The following is a 17434-nucleotide window of genomic DNA, read 5'->3' as shown; positions in this document are numbered from 1 at the left end:
CTCAGTATTGTTTCTGCCTTCTTGTGGCGTGTCCTCTGGAGAGCCCCTTCGCCTCTCTCTGCCTTCCCTCCTAAAGGTCTCAAATTAATGTAAGAGCATTTAGTAAATAGTAATTATGATTAGCTCTTCCCTTTGCATAAATAGTCATTAATATTGCTGACCTGATTCAATACGGGGAAGATTTGTGCCTCTTCAACTAGTCATTTCTTGACTAGCAGTGAGGTATAGCAGCAAATTTAGCTCATCAGATCTATGCCAGTCCTGGGGGTAAAACTGAAAGGCATGTCGTGGAGCCCAGGAGGACAGTGGCAATAGGTATGCCATGCCTGCGGGAACTCCAGCTGGAGAAATGTTGGGCATTTCTGCGGCTCTGGGAAGTGTACCCACAAGCATGTTACAAAGTATGCATGGTGAGTCTGACAGATCAGCCCAACAGAGGGAAGGAGCCAGTCCTTGATGGAAGAGATAGCATCCCCACATCTAACCTTGTCCTTAAGAACATTCTGTCATTTCTCCTGCCTGTACCCACTTTCTAGGAAAAACAGTTTTGTCATCAGTATGTGATGTATGACAAGAACAAATAACACTTCTGTGTTTCTTTTTTCAAACACTGACACCCTCAGATTTATTGAAGAAAACATCTCCTCAATAGAGTTGGCCCATTAACCACTTAAATGGCTCGAAAACTTATTTAATGTCACTGGCTAATCATTTTATGAAATGCAATTGCTCCGGCAGGCAGAAGTTTCTGCTTTATACCTCACTTCTCCTCGGCTTCACTCTTCCTGAAGCACACCGCTTCTTTTCCACAGAAGCCTGAAGTCAAACTGCCTCTACCTTATATGCCCGCCTCTTATATTTGCATAGAATTATGGAATTTCAGCATTGAGTAGGATTATGGGGCTCGTTGTGCCTCCTAAATCATTTTACTGATGACTGAAATGAGGCTCCCAGAGGAAAGTGCCTTGCCTACAGGCACTAACTTGTAAGTGACAAAGCAGCTGTTTTTTATAGCTGTAAGTCACAGAACTGGTGCAGTAACACCTGGGCCTGTAACTGACATGCATATTTCCTCTGTACTCCATTCATCCACGCCCAGCCTCAGTATTCTCCCCTGCTGTAAGGGGTGATTTTGTCATCCATGCCCCATAAGTAGTAGCTGTCACATGTGTATTAAATGGTTTATACTAATGTTATTAATGATAACTAACATTGATAGCTTTGCTAATTATACTACTTTTCTCACACCTTAACTTAGTTTAGATAAACACTGAACTGTCTTATACTCCCTCCCCCCATTGCTGAGGATTAAGCACACAGATTTACACATATTAGGCAAGTACTCTGCCACTGAGCTAGGCCTCCAGCCCTATAATAATTTTCAGTAACTTTTTTTATCTACTTCATTTGCCTAGACTTTACCCAAACAGATAATGCCTTGAACCCTAATTTCTCCATCTCTTGACACACCAAGTGTGGTAGTTTGAATGTACGGCCTCCGCAGGCTCAGGTGTTTTATTAAAATTGACTTTGTACCTTCAGCCCTTAGCAGGCAGACTCCTGATGCATGGGATGTGTCCCTGCCTGTGAAGCTGAATTCCAGCCCAAAGTATCAGAAAAGTTGGAGGAACCAGCTTCATCTACCATAGATGGAACTTCCCCAGGATCTGTAAGCTTTAAATAAATCCCTTCCTCCCAGAAAATGAGCTTGGTTATATGCTGAGCCCAGCATTGTAGAACTGTCTACAGCAAGCAAGCATAAGTGGAGACTGAAAACATCAGGAAAACACAAAATTTCTATTCCCAAAATGTCCTCCACTGGGTAATAACTGGAGTAGTGGCTACCATTTTGAATACTGTACTACCCACTTCTTGTGTAGCCTCATCTATACTTGATTTTCTCTATTGACAAAAGTGTGACCCATTTAACATGACTTAAAGGACAGATTGGTGCTAATGTACTAAACCAAGGCAAACGTGTGGCTTGTTGTATGTGTACCTTTGGCACAAAGCTGACTTGCCAAGGTGTAAAAAAGCCTTAAGTATGGTGAACGGAAATTGCAGAGTTTTCCAGGTAAATTTATATTTATTGTCAAGGAGCTAGTTCAACTAGTGAATTATCATCCTAACAGCTAAGATAGAGGCTTACTTGGACAGGTAGCTCTAAGACGAAGCAGAAAATGGAGCATGCTAGAGAAGGTGCTAATTGTTTCATCTTGCATATTAATGCTACCCCTCAAAAGTTGTGAGGATTTAGGCAGCTAAAATTTGCTTGACAAAATTTGCTGTTACAAATTTTCTAGTGATATTACTGTGAAGAAGAAGAAGAGAAAAAAAAAAAAACAGGAAATGTCCAAAAGCTGTTCCCTTCAAAAGTCTGATTTTTATATAACTGTCAACACAGCAATTATTTTGTCATTTTTCTTTTTTTAGTGAAGGAACATGTTCTAGGGACTTTTTTTAAAAGAAAGTTTGGAAACTCGTTTAAAACTCTCCTTTCTTAAAAAAGAGATTTTTTTTTTTTTTTTTTTTTGATAGTCAAAATGTCTTCAGATCCTGAGGAAAACCACTGAAGTGGAAAGCGTGTGATTCCCAGGCCAGGTTTTCTGAGGAGCACCGAGCTCTGAATTGAGGCGTTCTTGCTGTGCTCAGCAGACTTGGCCCAGCAATCAAAATCGTTTGATTCTCAAGCTGATATTCCTGAAACCAGGCAGGTCCCAGCACATTGTGAGTTCTGAAGAAGCGTAATTACACACAAAGCACACTGCATACAGCTCGCTTCTTTTAAAGAGCCACAGCTTCCTTTTCCAGCAGAGGCTCACCTGTCCTGAGGAAGCCCTCACTCAGCATCTGAGGTGGTGGCTGCCTAGGCCACCAGCATAGGGGCCACTTGCCAAGAGGCGAAGTGGCTGCTGCCTGCTCACAGACACTCCTTGGTGAAAGGTGGAGAGTGCGATGCCAAGAATATGCGTGAGAACTGACTACCTGCTCGGTGAGATGACAAAAACCAAGACATGGCCTCTGCCTTTGAAGGGTCCATTAATTAGGTAAGGGAGTGTGTGTTATGAGAGCGTAGATGAGAGATGATCAGTATCAATATGGAGAAAATACTCTGTTAACATCTTACAGTGAGTAACAGTTTGTCTTTCCTGGGGACTATGAAGAACTTCTCACCTGTCCAAACCCCAGGTGGGATGGGAGAAGACAGCGAAGCTTTTTTGTTGTTGTTGCTTTTTTGGTTTTTCGAGGTAGGGTCTCACTTTAGCTCAGGCTGACCTGGAATTCTCTATGAAGTCTCAGGGTGGCCTCAAACTCAAGGTGATCCTCCTAGCTCTGCCTGTGCTGGGATTAAAGGTGTGCGCCACCACGCCCAGCAGGGAAGCTTTTCAAGTGTCCACATTCTTTTCCTATGACTGAGCAACAAACCCCATAATAGAATATAAACTTACCTCACTAGTTCTGTGATTCGGGGGTCTGGGTGCAAGTTTGTTTGAAACCTTTGTTCTGGCTGTCATCGCACTGAACTCAAGGTGCAGGACAGGGAGGCAACTTTTATCTAGGGTGCAGGAACCTCTTCTAAGCTCTCATGACTATTGGCAGAACTTATTTCTCTGCAGTTGTATGGCTTGAGTTTCCTTTTCTTTTGCTTGCCAGTTGCTGGCTGGAAGTTGCTATAAGCTCCCACGGGTTTCTGGCTGTGTGGCTTCCCTAGGCCCTTCATAGAAAAGCTGTTTTTGTTCTCTGGTTGGCCGGCTGGACACCATGCCTGTAACATTTTATTTTCTTCTAAAGTGTCACCTGATTAGACCTGGCCCGCCAAGGATATGGCTCACGGTATCCATTAGTCCTTGCCCTCAGCACGTGGCTTTCTGGGCCTTTACACAGTGCATTCATCAGATCTTTGACTCAGAGAGTCAGCTGTGTAGCAGCTTGGTCAGGAGAAGGACATCTCACCTGACTCCCAGGCCCTGTCCACACTTGAGGTGACAGGACTGTTCAGAGCCTGAGCAGAGGCTCATAGAACACATAAGGTTCCTTTAGGGTCCTGCCTTGCATAGTTCTCTCCGCCCATGGCTAAGGAGTTCCAGCTCACTGTGCATTGTGATGGCCTCTGAGGTCATGTAGCCACAGCCTCCTAGATGAACAGCCTCACCATCCTTCCAGTGTGCCTTTAGAAAACACAATGATATTTTGTAAAAGGAATTCATCACTGATGGTAGAATTTCAGGTAATATAATAAGCACTTGTTCCTGTATTGTCAATGCTGAGTGTAATGTCTGGCACTCAGGAGTTCTCAATTTATGTTTCTTGAATAGATGAATATGTGAATGATCAAAGGAAAAATATTTTGGGCATCCTTATCAAATTGTTTCCATATAAAAAATGCCTACTCCCTCCATGTGCAAGGAGGGTTCCTTTTTTTAGTTTTAAATCTTTTTTCCCGTGCTAATGCATGCTTATTATAAAACACTTCAGGATTTTCCTTCTTTCTGTGATTTTATTTTTTTATATTTAACTTTTTAATCCGAGTGGAACTAAGTTCTGTATAGCATATATAAAATATTCCAGCCTTACCAAGTTAGTCTGTGATGAGAATTGTATCATGTTTTAAGATCTGAAGGGATGTGAGGTAGCAGGTGCCTCTGTTCTTTTAGTCCTCCTCTCAGCAAGTTCATTAAACAGCCATCTCTCTTACCTGTGGTCTGGTTCTTAGCCAGCATAACTCTCTTTGGCAAGGTTTGAATGTGGAGCCAGACCAAATTTTATATTCTGCCTCTGTGTTTTCCTAGCTCAATTCCATTGAATCCCATCACAATGTAATCTTATAATAAGAATTCCTATATAATGAACTTTGTGACTGGGGGAGACATCTAAGAATGGCTCAGTATATAGGTAGAGATCAATGCCCACCAGCTGGAGTGAGGGGTTGAGTCTGGATGTCCACCCTATTATGCTCCTATCTTTAAAAAATATTTTTATTTCATTTATTTAAGAGAGAGAGGTGAAAGAAAGAAGGAGAGAATGGTCATGTCATGGCCTCCAGCCACTGAAAATGAACTCCAGATGCATGTTTCACCTTGTGCAGCTGGCTTACATGGGTGTTGGGGAATTGAACCTGGGTCCTTTGGCTTTGCAGGTAAGGACCTTAAACACTAAGCCATCTCTCCAGCCCTGCTCCTATCTTTTAATTCTTTATGCACAGGGACCTTGGAGACCATCTTGTAAAACGTTGAGGCCTAGGTCTTTCAGACTCTGCTGACCTTTTGAAGCTGTGAATTTCATGATTCATGCTTAACTCAAACAGACCCTTCTGGATTCTATGATCCCTGGAAAGTACAGTGGTTTGTGAGCTAAAGCCATCTCAGAATGCCTAGAGTGACTTTGAAAAGGAGCATGAATTAGGTACAGAAACCCTCTGCTTGCCCTTGCGGGAGACTAGAAGTGCCAAAGAATTAACACCCTTGCCTTAGCCACAGGCAGCCTATCTGAGCATTGGCAGCCAGAGAAAATCTTTAAGCCATGAATTACAGGTACTGGGAGTTAGAAGTCATTCTGGCAGTCACTGAAGTGGTGCTGGCGAGGGGACATGGACAGGCGCTGACAGCATGGGCTAGAAATTAAAGATTGAAGAAATGACTCCAATTCCAGGAATCCCTACAGTACTGAACGATCCCTTGCATCTGCCTGGAGGCTGATAAAGGTGACAAGTTGTCCTTAGACAAAGTGTAAGCACTGGAAATGAGAGCCTGCATGAGTCACAAGGCAGCCAGGAATTGCAAAGGCCAAAATCTTACTTCTTTCCTGGCATCTTCCCTCCAAATCAGAGAAGGCAAGGCAGGTCCCCATCCATTCCTTCGTAGGGATGTCTGAAGGCCTATTCTGTGCTCTCGGGAGCTGAGATAAAGGAGTAAAACAGTGAGGCACAGCGGGGCTCTCATGCTAACTGCTGAGGAGAGAGAGTGAGCCTTCAATAAAAGAACAGGTTGGATGCTCAACCTGGAAGAGATCTTAGATATCATTGAGCCAATAGTCTTCACTTCTAGAGCTATCTTGAACCCAGAGATGAAAGTGATTTGTTTAAGATCTCCCAGCCTCATGGTGTCCATGGGAAAGAATGGAATAGAGCTACTTTCCTGTCCCACAGTTCTCCATTTGAAGACATGGATTTCTCCATCAGTCCATGAGGCAATTACAGAAACATATGAACATTCTTAAGAGAAAGATAGAAGTGTCACCCAGTGAGTCCAGGTAGAAAAGGAGGAAAGGTGGAAGTAACATAAGGGTTGGCATTCACATCTCCTGACCTCAAATAATGTTTTTCTTCCCGAGAGTTGTGTGAACATAAGCTACTGTCTTAATATAACTAAGCCCCCTCTTCTCATCAATAAAATGCCGTTAATAGTGTCTCTTCATAGGTGTGTGTCTGAGGAACTAAATCAAATAACAGACAGTGAGTGCTCAGCTCAGTGCCTTATGCCCACTTTGCATTTTTGTCACCAGGGTGAAAGGTTACCAGGTGGGCCCTGCCCAGTTGCATGCAATGCACAAAGACAGTCCCACGGGATACAGCCTTGTGTCCAACTCACACTTCCTTTATTGCCTTTCTAGTTCTGAGCCCTGGAGGAGCAGCGCGGAGTGGGATAGCGTGGCGAGAGAATGAAGAAACCAACCGCCCGGGAGAAGCATGAGGTGGCAGTACAGCTCTCGGTTTAGAGGGCTTCGGCCAGCGGCAGCCCCATGGGCAGTCCTGCTGGCATTGGGTCTGCCCGGGTGGGTGCTAGCTGTGTCGGCCACGGCAGCCGCTGTGATCCCAGAGCAGCATGCCTCTTTGTCTGGTCAGGCCCCACTGGACTGGCTTCTCACAGACCGGGGTCCCTTCCACCGCGCACAGGAATATGCTGACTTCATGGAAAGGTACCGCCAAGGCTTCACCACCAGGTACAGGATCTACAGGTGAGTGGAAGCTCCATGACAGAGCCGGGGGCCTCCTTCGGAGTTTAATCGAGCCAGTGCCATGCAAAGTGGGCCAGCCTCGAGCCCTAAGCCAGCTAGAACGCCCACAAACTGAACCAAAGCTGAAGGCTGGAGAAACACCAGCAGGGAGATTAGCCTGCCATTAAAAAAAAAAAAAAAAAAAAAAAAAGCAAGAAAACACACACAAGCTAAATAAAACCTGCTGATGTCTCCTGGGGACCTAGCAAAAGGGTTTCTATTTATAGATTGCACTGCTTATAAATTGAGGACAAATTAGGCAGCATGAAGTCAGCACGTGGCCCATGCTGTTGTGGGAGGTCAGAGTCAAATGCTGGGGCAGGATTTTAGCTAATAAGTTAGACAGTGGTATGAGTTGTGATTACTTAGCCATGCAAATGAAGGAAGGGCAGCTTCAACTCCAACCTCAGAAGTCTGGGGGGGCCCTCAGGGTTGAGGACAGACTGTCCCTCACCTTGGTCCACACAACCTGTGCATCTCTTTGGCCATGGGAAGGGGCTGTACCCTCCCAAATCGAAGCCCATATCCAGGAGTTTGGGAACTGAAATTCAAAAACTTGAATCCTTTCTGGTCCATGAGACATGGAGAAGCTCAACACACATTCCTGACTACTGGATCAGGACTTCAAACATGGATGTCCCTCCAGGTTTTCAAGCTGTGTGACACAGCCAGCCTGTAGGCTCCCACAGGCATGTTCCTGATTTCAAACTTCCTCCGGAGCCCTCTGCCTACTTGCTGCTGTTTTGCATTTTTCCTTTTCATCTTATTTTACCTGTGTTAAAGGCAACTTTAGACAACCTAGGCAGTGTACTGTTTTTTTTTTTTTTCTATATCTAAAGACATTTAACTTTTCTATTCATTTAAATATAGAACAAAACATAGAAAAACACAAAATGAAAACTAAAACCACAAAGTCTCAGTATTTAGACATTGCTATTATTAACAGTTTGTCTGTATGTATTTCTACTCCTATGAACATTTTAAAGTCTAGTCTCAAGACTTAGATAAGTTACCTTGTTTAATTTTTCCAATGACCCTTTCAGAGATCAGAAAATGGAGGTCCGGGCTGGAGGGATGGCTTAGTGATTAAGGTGTTTGCCTGCAAAGCCAAAGGACCCAAGTTTGATTCCCTAGGACCCACGTTAGCCAGATGCACACGTCTGGAGTTCATCTGCAGTGGCTGGAGACCCTGGCATGCCCATCCTCTCTCTCTCTCCCTCTTTCTGTCAAATAAATAAAAATAAAATATTTTTAAAAAGAAGAAAATGGAGGCCCAAAGAAATTTTACAACTTGCCAGAGAACATGCATGTAGTAACTTATGGAACCAGGCTTAACTCCTAGGTAGTCAGACTCTGAGTTCTTAAAGAAGTACTTAGAGCTAGTCTTTTCCTGGGAGTCTTTAAAATAACATTTGTAGTAATTTAACAATCTGTTCAGGTTAATATGGGGTCTCAGAAATAAAGTCTAAGAGTACTCTGCACAGGAAGGTTCTGAACTGGGAAGCACATAGCCACATATAGAATCCATTTCCAGGATACACAGTTCCCACTCTTGGATGCAGATAAAGGCAGTAGTACCAGAAAGTTGAGGGGTATATGGAAATGCAATCTGGAGCTCATGAACAGCCTTTCCATATCTCTGTTTTGGCCACTATGTTTCATTCCAACTTGTTCCTGGTTCTGGTAATGACTGAAGTTCACACTCCCTGCTTTGGTGTCTTGTCCTCATCACACTTATAGGGCTATAGCATAAATTCACATAGACTCTCCAAGGAAGAAAGCAGTTTACTCAGGTGAGAACTGGCTGAGTTCACACCTCCTTGGGTGAAAGCAGCTCAACAGAAGTATAGAATAGACGGTGAAGTCAATGTTCAGTAACCACATATGATTCCAGACACATCCCTCACAGATTTTCTATGAGGCAAATGTAGGATAATCTTTGTCAATGAATGTCTTTCACCATTCAACAACAACAAAAATATGGATATCAACTTTAGAATGTGTTTAAAATGGAGAATTCTTCCAGTCCAGTCAAATTATATTTAACTTACCTTATACTTTTTGTTTCATCCCATATCTCACAGGAGCACTGTAATATCACAAAAATAATTATTTTCAAAAGTATAGTGGAACTAATATAATACTGGCCATCCTAACACCACTATCCACTTCAAAGAGTACAGAAAAGGGATGGACCAAACCATGAGTTTCCTTCTCCCCTCGGCAGATATTTTCCTCACTAAGCCCCAGCCCAAGTCTGGACAGCCTGGCAGCCAGTTAATGCCTGGGTAGCAGCTCAAAGCTGGCCTGTGGGGAATGTCTGTAATCACTTCTGCACCATCAACCATTCTATCAGGTGGTAATGGTTTTCTGATCATTTAATGTGACAAGCTCTTACACTGTGCTGTTCTGCTTCTCTGGGGTCAGTTATTGCACATGAACCTGTACTTGGGGAAACAGTAACCAGTCATTCTGACAGGAATGCAGTATTAAGATTTGTGGGGGTGAGAGGAGAATGGTCACACATGACTGCTCCAAGAGCATTCTGGGAGTTTCTCCTTCAGTGATTTAACAAAAATGGTGGTTTTGTAGATATTTTAGGGTTCTATAGTATCCCGTTGAAGGATTCTGATGTGCCCTTACTCTTTGATATCCAGTAGAAGCTGCCTTTAGAGCATTCAGGACCTTATGCTGACTACAGCAGGTCACGGGAAACTGGTAAATATACGTTGAGTCATCCTCAAATTTCTCCCCAACTGTCCAAAAGGGCAGAAAATAAAAAGCTGACAGACAGTACTAGAAAGGCTTTGTGCATAACTACTGGGTCCCAAATAGTGTAAGTCTTTCTTTAAAGAAGCTTTTGGTGCACAGAAATTAGTTGGTATCTATATATGCCTTCCACATAAAAAAGAGGGTTAGATTGTGATAGGAAAATAATAAGACTTTCCAGTAGAGTTGGAATACTTGTTGCAGAATTACTTGAAACTCTCTTTATCCCACAGGAGAGGGGCCTTCCTTCCTTTTCTGATGCTGAGAGACCATACCTATTTGATGGCAAAGTTGTACTACTAAAACCTTAATCTCATCTATTCTCAATTGGATATCATAGGTCCTTCTTTTATTAAAGATGTCTAGTCATTAAAGAATATCTATATTCTGTCTAGGACTACAGACTTCCAGACAGAGTTGTTCATTATATTATGTATTTGTTTTCTATAGGTATAGATGCTTAAGGATGGAAATCTGGGAGTCTGGGTTCTAGTCCTGGAGTTAGATCCTACAAGCAAGCAATATGATGTTGGGCAAGTTGCCTAATGTTCCTATTCTCCAATTTCCTTGTTTGTTAAATGGGGACATTAACTGTGCCCACCTAAGGACTGATGTGAAAAGTAAATGAGTTAGCTGATGTAGGGCACTTAGAAAAAATGTCCAATAGTCCATGGTGGTACCACCCTGAACTTGCCAGGATCTCTTCCGATCTCAGAAGCAAAGCAGGGTCAGGCCTGGTTAGTACTTGAATGGCAGTATAATGATGAATATTACCTACTATCATTAGATTGTCCTCAGTAAATACTAGTATATGCATGAATGGTAATTAGGTGGGAGCTATGGGTGTTATTATTATTATTATTATTATTATTATTATTATGTCTGCTGAGGTCTTAGCATAAGGCAACCTATATTAGAAGAAGGAGAAACATTCTCCTGTTTGTCATTTTTAGGCATATTAGCCCTTACCCCTCAATCTAGGTGAGAGAGGTTCTCAACTGAAGAACAATTGAGTATTCTCAGATGAATTCTCTTAATGGCCACCTCTTAAGGGCTAGAGAAGGAATAAGATGGCTTTCAGCATGTGTGAGAGCTGCCATGGATCTAGTTCTTGCTCTCACAATCAGGGCTGGCTGAGTGACATGTCTTCAGAGCTGCTCACTGCTGGCTGTCTGGTCCCAGGAATGAAACATATTGTCTCAGGAGTACTGGTAAGAGGAGCTGATTTGATCTCTGGCTAAGAATTGCCTGAAACATCTCATCCACAAGCTCTAAAATTCCACTGACTAACCTCTCAGCATGTCATTTTGCCCTGTTAGAGCAGAAGCTGAGAAACCAGCACTTCTCAGACACCATTTCTACATAGGCTAGTGGTAAGAGCTGGAGGAGTTGATCTCCTGTCTTCGGTACCATTTGTGACCCCCAAGTGCCCTCTCTTGTGCTTCACTCCATAGCCCCACTACAAAAAACACTTAAGTGCCGAACCTCTCATAGCCATGCTACAAGGCATATGAGTACTATTAGGGTTTTAGGCAATGAAACACAGTTGTTCAAGGTCAGAGAGGTAGCCAGTCACAGCCAGAAATAGCACTCAGGGCTCCTGACTTGAAGTCTCTTCCTCATTACTCTAGACCACTCCACTTCCCTTTGACTGCTAAGTGCATCTTTATCATAACGCACAACCCTATCAGGCCCCTAAATTGAGCTGATGCAAATGTAAATATGGTTTCTTGAAATGCTCTAGCAGTAATGTTCCATTCCTTTTGTGCTACAAATCAAAGTAATGAACAGTCTGTTTTTTTATTTCTTTTTGTATTAAGGTTTTAATAGAGAGATAATCATGGGATTGGAACAAACCCAAGCCGCTATGATGAACCATTTAAAACTCGGAAAGAATAAATTAAAATTAACAAAGTTAGAAATCATACAGAACAATGAATGTATTTTATTGGGTGGAAGAAAAGCAAGGCCAGGTACAATTCCAAAATATTAACCCTAGTCATCATTACATCCATTTCTAACTACCTCTTTTTTTTAAAAGAAAGGTTCAGGGATACATTAGAAGTCTTCTGGGAAGAAAACAAAACAAGCAATTAAAAATATAACCTCATTGACAAAACGAGGCAGCACATTGTGGGAGAATACCATAGACTTGTAGAACTCAAGAAGAAGAAAGCTGAAAACCAAGTAGGAGTAGGGTTGTGAGGGATAGAGTAGACCATCTGGAGGATGAGAGCAGTTATGAAGACAGAGGAACTTGCCAGTAGGCACCACAGTAATAACCATATGAAAAGGCAATCTATTTGAAATTGATCATAATGAAAAATCAGATCTGGAAAAAACATCAGTGTCAGGACAGTGACAACAAGAAGAACCAGATATTTGATCCATACTGTATAGTGTGTGGTCTGTACACCAGCCCCATCAGCACTTCTGGCAGCTTGTTATGAAACGGAGCCTTGGTCATCAACCTAGACCTACAGAATCAGAGTCTGTATTTGAGTAAGATACCTGAAGAATAGTGTAGCCATAAACTTTGAGGAGTCCTGCATTTGTCCACAATCAGTATGTAGAGTTGAAAATGGGAGCAAGAATGATTAGGGTGGAGACTCTGACATGATGGAACCTCCTACAATATTAGCACTCCGGAGGCTAAGGCAAGAGGATCATAAGTTCAAGGCTAGCATAAGCTACACATTGTCTTAAAAACAAAGACAGGAGAGCTGGGAAGATGACTCAGCAGTTAAGGGCACTTGCTTGCAAAGCCATCTGGTCCAAGCTCATATCTCCAGTACCTATGTAAAGCCAGATGCACAATGTGGCTCAAATGTTTGGAGTTCATTTAAAGTGGCAGGATGCTCTGGTACACCCATACACTCTGTGTTTTTCTCTCTCTCCCACTCAAATAAATTAAAATATTTTAAACAAACAAACAAATGCACATATACAACACCACTGTTGCAGTCCGGTTCACATTGCTGGTAGAAATCACCCAACCAAGAGCAGCTTCTGGGAAAAAGAGATTTATTTTGGCTTACAGGCTCGAGGGGAAGCTCCACGGTGGCAGGGGAAAACGATGACATGAGCAGAGGGTGGACATCACCCCCTGGACAACATAAGGTAGACCACAGCAACAGGAGGGTGTGCCAAACACTGGCAAGGGGAAACTGGCTATAAAGCCCATAAGCCCGCCCCCAACAATACACTCCCTCCAGGAGGCATTAATTCCCAAATACCCATCAGCTGGGAACCTAGCATTCAGAACACCTAAGTTTATGGGAGACACCTGAATTAAACCACCACAACCACCACCAACAAAAACCAGTCTGAGGAGATGGATCTATCAGATGGCTTTCCATGCAAGCATGAAAACATGAGTTTGGACACTCAGGACCCATGTAAATCTAGGGTGGGCATGGTAGTTTACCGTTAAACCCAATGCTCAGAAAGTGAAAGCATCAGAACCCTGGCACAAACTTTCCAGCTATTCTAGATGAATTGGTGAGCTCTGGGTTCAAGCCAGAGACTCCATCTCATTGAACCAGGTGAAGACTGTTGTATTTGGAATGTGAGATGTCCCCAAAAGCCTCACATATTTGAACCATTGGTCCCCAACTGATGGTACTGTTTAGGAAAGTTGTGGAATCTTTAGAAGGTATAGCCTGGTTCGAGAAAGTGACTCACTAGGAGGATGGCCTTGAGGTTTTGGAGCCTAGCCATACTTCCAGTTTACAGTCAGCTTCCTAAGTGTGTTGGAAGTTACCAGCTGCTTCCTTCTCCTGCCACCATAACTTCCGCCCTGGGACTATAAGAAGTAAACACTTTCCTTAAGTTCTTCTAGTTAGATATTTGTTTACAGTAATAAGGAAGTAATACAACATTCAAGAAACATGCCAGATTTTAACTTCTGGCCTTCACATTCATGTGCCCTCATGTCCATGGGACTGTACACACACACACACACGTGCACACACACGTGCACACACACACACACACACACACACACAGTGAAAGAGTAAAAACAAAAGTTTCAAAAAGGAGTGGCCAGATTGGAAAAGGAGAGTAGAATATACTGGAAGCTAGCATTTCCAATAATGCATTTGTGGTAGTGAGAGTATGAACAAGAGACATAATAAATGAAAAAGAATCGTAGGCAAGAGAGGTTAAATTTAGGAGTTATTAGTAGCAAAGCACATGAACGCATAAGAATAGTTTCGGCAGCTTGGAGAAAAGTCTAAAAGCAGAAAAGGCTGCGGGGCCTGGGAGCAGCCTGTGGGCACCTCCTGGGAGTTGGGGAGGTGAGGAGCAGAGAGCAGCTGTGGAGGCAATCACAGGAGGAACTGCAGAGCTGCTTATCATCCGGACCACGTCCTTCTGACTAGCAAATACTGATTTGGATAAACAGTGAACCCTGGGAGAGGCACCATCTTCAATTAAGAGATCACAATCCACATAAATAAATGGCAACCAGAGGCAACCTCAGTCTGCTTAGGTAAATCCCAGAGATTTCTTAGGCGTTCATTACAACAACCCAGATAGAAGCTATGTTATCACACAGCTGCAGGGTTCCACTAGGAAAACACTGCTTCTCAGGTGGATAGATCCATGAAGGGAGGAAGTTAACTCTTTTGGAGGAACAACCAGGTCTGAAGCCAACTGGTTAGTCCCTGCAATTCTCACTGGGTTTACTCTTTTGGTTATGGGGAGTTTGAACAGAAGGAGAAAGGACTACACATCAACTGGTATTGTGGCCCAAATTAGAGCAAAATTTGAGGCATATGGCAAGCATGAGCTTGCTGCTCTGGCCACAGGCATTCTTTCTCAATTCCTAGGTGTGAGGATATTGGAGAGTGACTGAACAAAATGGCTAGATGGTGTTTTAATCAAGAGTCTAATTCTGGCTAATACTCCCTCGAACACACATATGTTAACCTAGACTATAGACCCAGCATGAGGCATCTTAGCCCTTCATCAAAGAATTCTCCTCTAGAAATTGGAGGATGAGCCTCAGTATGTCCTTCCTATTGTGCAGAATCCTGTCTCCATCTCAGGTGCAGAAAACTAGCATACAATAAAATGCATGTATATGAACTCTCTGTTTATAAGAGATGTAAAGAACTGAATGGAAATGTGCCCACAGTCTCAGAGCAAGAAGAGAGAACACACAAACAGCCAACTGCAGTTCAAGGCTGCAGTTAGGGATGGATTAACTCAGCCAGCAAGTGTTTCTGAGAGCCAAGGCTGCTTATTACTGCACTAGATTCTCATGACAATGTCTGAAACAAGGGCAAGGCAACTATTGACCTGATGGATATTTCTAGATAATTTCATTTGGAAAAAGTGCGAGATTATGATACACACATAGGTTTGGGGAGTTGGAATAATAAAAGGAATTGCAAAAACATGATAGATGGCTGGAGGATCCCCAGGCAGAGCTGGTTGAGTGGGGTTATATATCCTGGAGGAGGAAAAAGGAAATACAAGCAGTAGTCTGTATCTGGGCAGCCAGTCTCATGTGTCAAATATGAATGTCAAGACATGTGTAACTATGCTCTTCTTTTCCCTGTCCTGTTGCTCCAAAAATGTCAAAAGTGTTCACTGGACACTGACTTCTTTGAGGGTAAAATTTAAAAAAATAAAAGTCTCACATAGGAATGGCATGCCATATTCCAGAGCTAGGGGTACAGTAAATAAAATGAAAAAAAAAAAAATAAGGGTGTGTCTTGACAAGGTGGGACCAAGGAAAATGTTACCTGATTCTACTTTGGAAAAGGGAGTGTCAATATTCACCAGGCAAGCAAATGGTAACCATTGCTTTAAGACCACGTGGAGCTTGTGGTATAAATGAAAATCTAGCATCCATTTATGATGAAAGAATTAAATGAAGGGTAATCTTATCACATTATGCATTTGTTCACTAAGTCTTCACCCAAATGTTTATGCATGCTGTCTTGTGAAAAATATTACTTTGAACACAATAGAGGGATACACAAGATTAAAAAAAAAAACTCATGTCCTTCTGATGTCTGAAGAATCTATATCCAGGTTGGCTGCAAGCATAGACACTGGAAAACACAATGAGAGATAGTACCTCAAAGGCCAGGGAGAAGGCCTTCAATACATTCTGAATGACTGCTAGATAGATTCAGTCCACTAACAGACATGGTCCATGCTTGCTGGGTCAGAATGTACTATTAGGATGCCATTCTCAAGTCCTCTCAGTATACTTGACTCTTGTACCAGATCTCCTTATATTTTTTGGTGCTGTATCCATGCTAAGCACTGTGACTTCAGATAGGATTGCCAAGGTTGTCTGTGAGAAGATATTAAAATTAAAATGTGCAAGTAATGAAGGGATCATCTAGGATGGCCAAGGGGAAAGTGCAAGAATAAGTTTTGTTTTCAGAGGAGATTTAGGAGAGAGATCTTGATTCAGTCAGGCAGAAAAAAATGAGGATTATTTTTTCCTTAGAGAAATAATTAATTCTATTAATGAATGAATTGCTACTCAGAGACACATATGTACAAAAGGAATGAGGAAGACTGCACCTTGAAACTGTCATGACACAGATGCAGGCAGACAGGAACACTGGTTAGTCATGTGCTCTTTTTTCATTTTTCCTTTCTTCTTCTTTTTTTTCATTTCTTCAAGAGAAGAGCTTTTTTTCTGGGTCACAGATCCTCATTCTTTTTCTTTATTCAGCTTCTGCCACATTTCTCCCACCTCAGAGCTTCCCACATCTCCCACAAGAAAATTATTTCAGTACATAGAACTTAGAACAAACAGTGAGTGACTTGCAGCAGAGTCTTTGTTTATTCAGCACATGTTTCATGAGTAGCTATGTGTGCTGGCACTCCAAAAATGCTGGAATGGCCCCGATGTCAGAGAACTTGGTCTTCCAGAAAGATCAAGAAAAGGAAGTCATTGGATGAAGTCTATGATGCCAAAAAAAAAAAAAAAGAAAAAGAAAAAGAATCTAGGAGAGGAGTGTGGTTCCTATTCCAGACACTCATTTCTCCCTCCAGGATCAGGACAGGTAAATCTGTTCACAAGATGCTGAAAATGAGTTTGTAGATGAAGGTCTGTGTCTCAGCCCAAGGTGGGGATTCCATTTCTACAATCTTACCCTTGCCTCAAGCTTGAGAGGCCCAATCCCAAGCAAAATGGAGAAAACATACTGTGTGATGTGTGCAGGAAGCTCTGCCAAGTGATCTGCAAGAAGCAGAATTATCTACTTGAGGCATGTGTGTTCCAAGGACGAGAGCATTTTGTGGACAAGGATCTCAGTGTAGAGTGTCTATGGGCCAATGAAGCATAGCAAGCTCTCTCCAACTCTCTGATTTTTACTATGGGAAGAAAATGGGGGGGCAAAGATACAGCTCAGAGAGGGCAATAGAAGCTGCTAAAATTCTTTTTTAACATAGGCTACACTAATATTCATGCATTAGTAAATAATAACTATTGTAATTTAAACATTCATCATATGACCAACATTTTACATACATACCTGCCTTAATTAAAATGGTCCTAATAAGAACTCTACCAAGCTGTGCTAGTATATACTCATATTATGGATGAAGATACTGCACTTTAAAGGTTGTCATGCAACCAGGAAGATCCAGCAGTCATCCCATAATGTAGGAGACCTAACCATGAAATGGTAGTTGTTTG

The 17434-nt window shown here is 42.4% G+C and overlaps 1 protein-coding gene across 1 annotated transcript in view; it reads left to right on the top strand.

The window, feature by feature from the left end:
- Brinp2 (BMP/retinoic acid inducible neural specific 2) overlaps positions 1 to 17434 on the top strand; it is a 108660-nt gene that overhangs the window by 48219 nt on the left and 43007 nt on the right. The window contains exon 2 of the mRNA XM_004658762.3: positions 6610 to 6954. Within this exon, the coding sequence (XP_004658819.2) occupies positions 6686 to 6954 (269 nt within the window). The 5' untranslated portion in view covers positions 6610 to 6685. The remainder of the gene's footprint in view (positions 1 to 6609; positions 6955 to 17434) is intronic.

This window comes from Jaculus jaculus, chromosome 1 (assembly GCF_020740685.1).
Source record: "Jaculus jaculus isolate mJacJac1 chromosome 1, mJacJac1.mat.Y.cur, whole genome shotgun sequence".
In the NCBI taxonomy this organism is placed as follows: Eukaryota; Metazoa; Chordata; class Mammalia; order Rodentia; family Dipodidae; genus Jaculus; species Jaculus jaculus.
The sequence above is the reverse complement of the archived record's forward strand: the minus strand, read 5'-3'. Positions and strand labels throughout refer to the sequence as shown.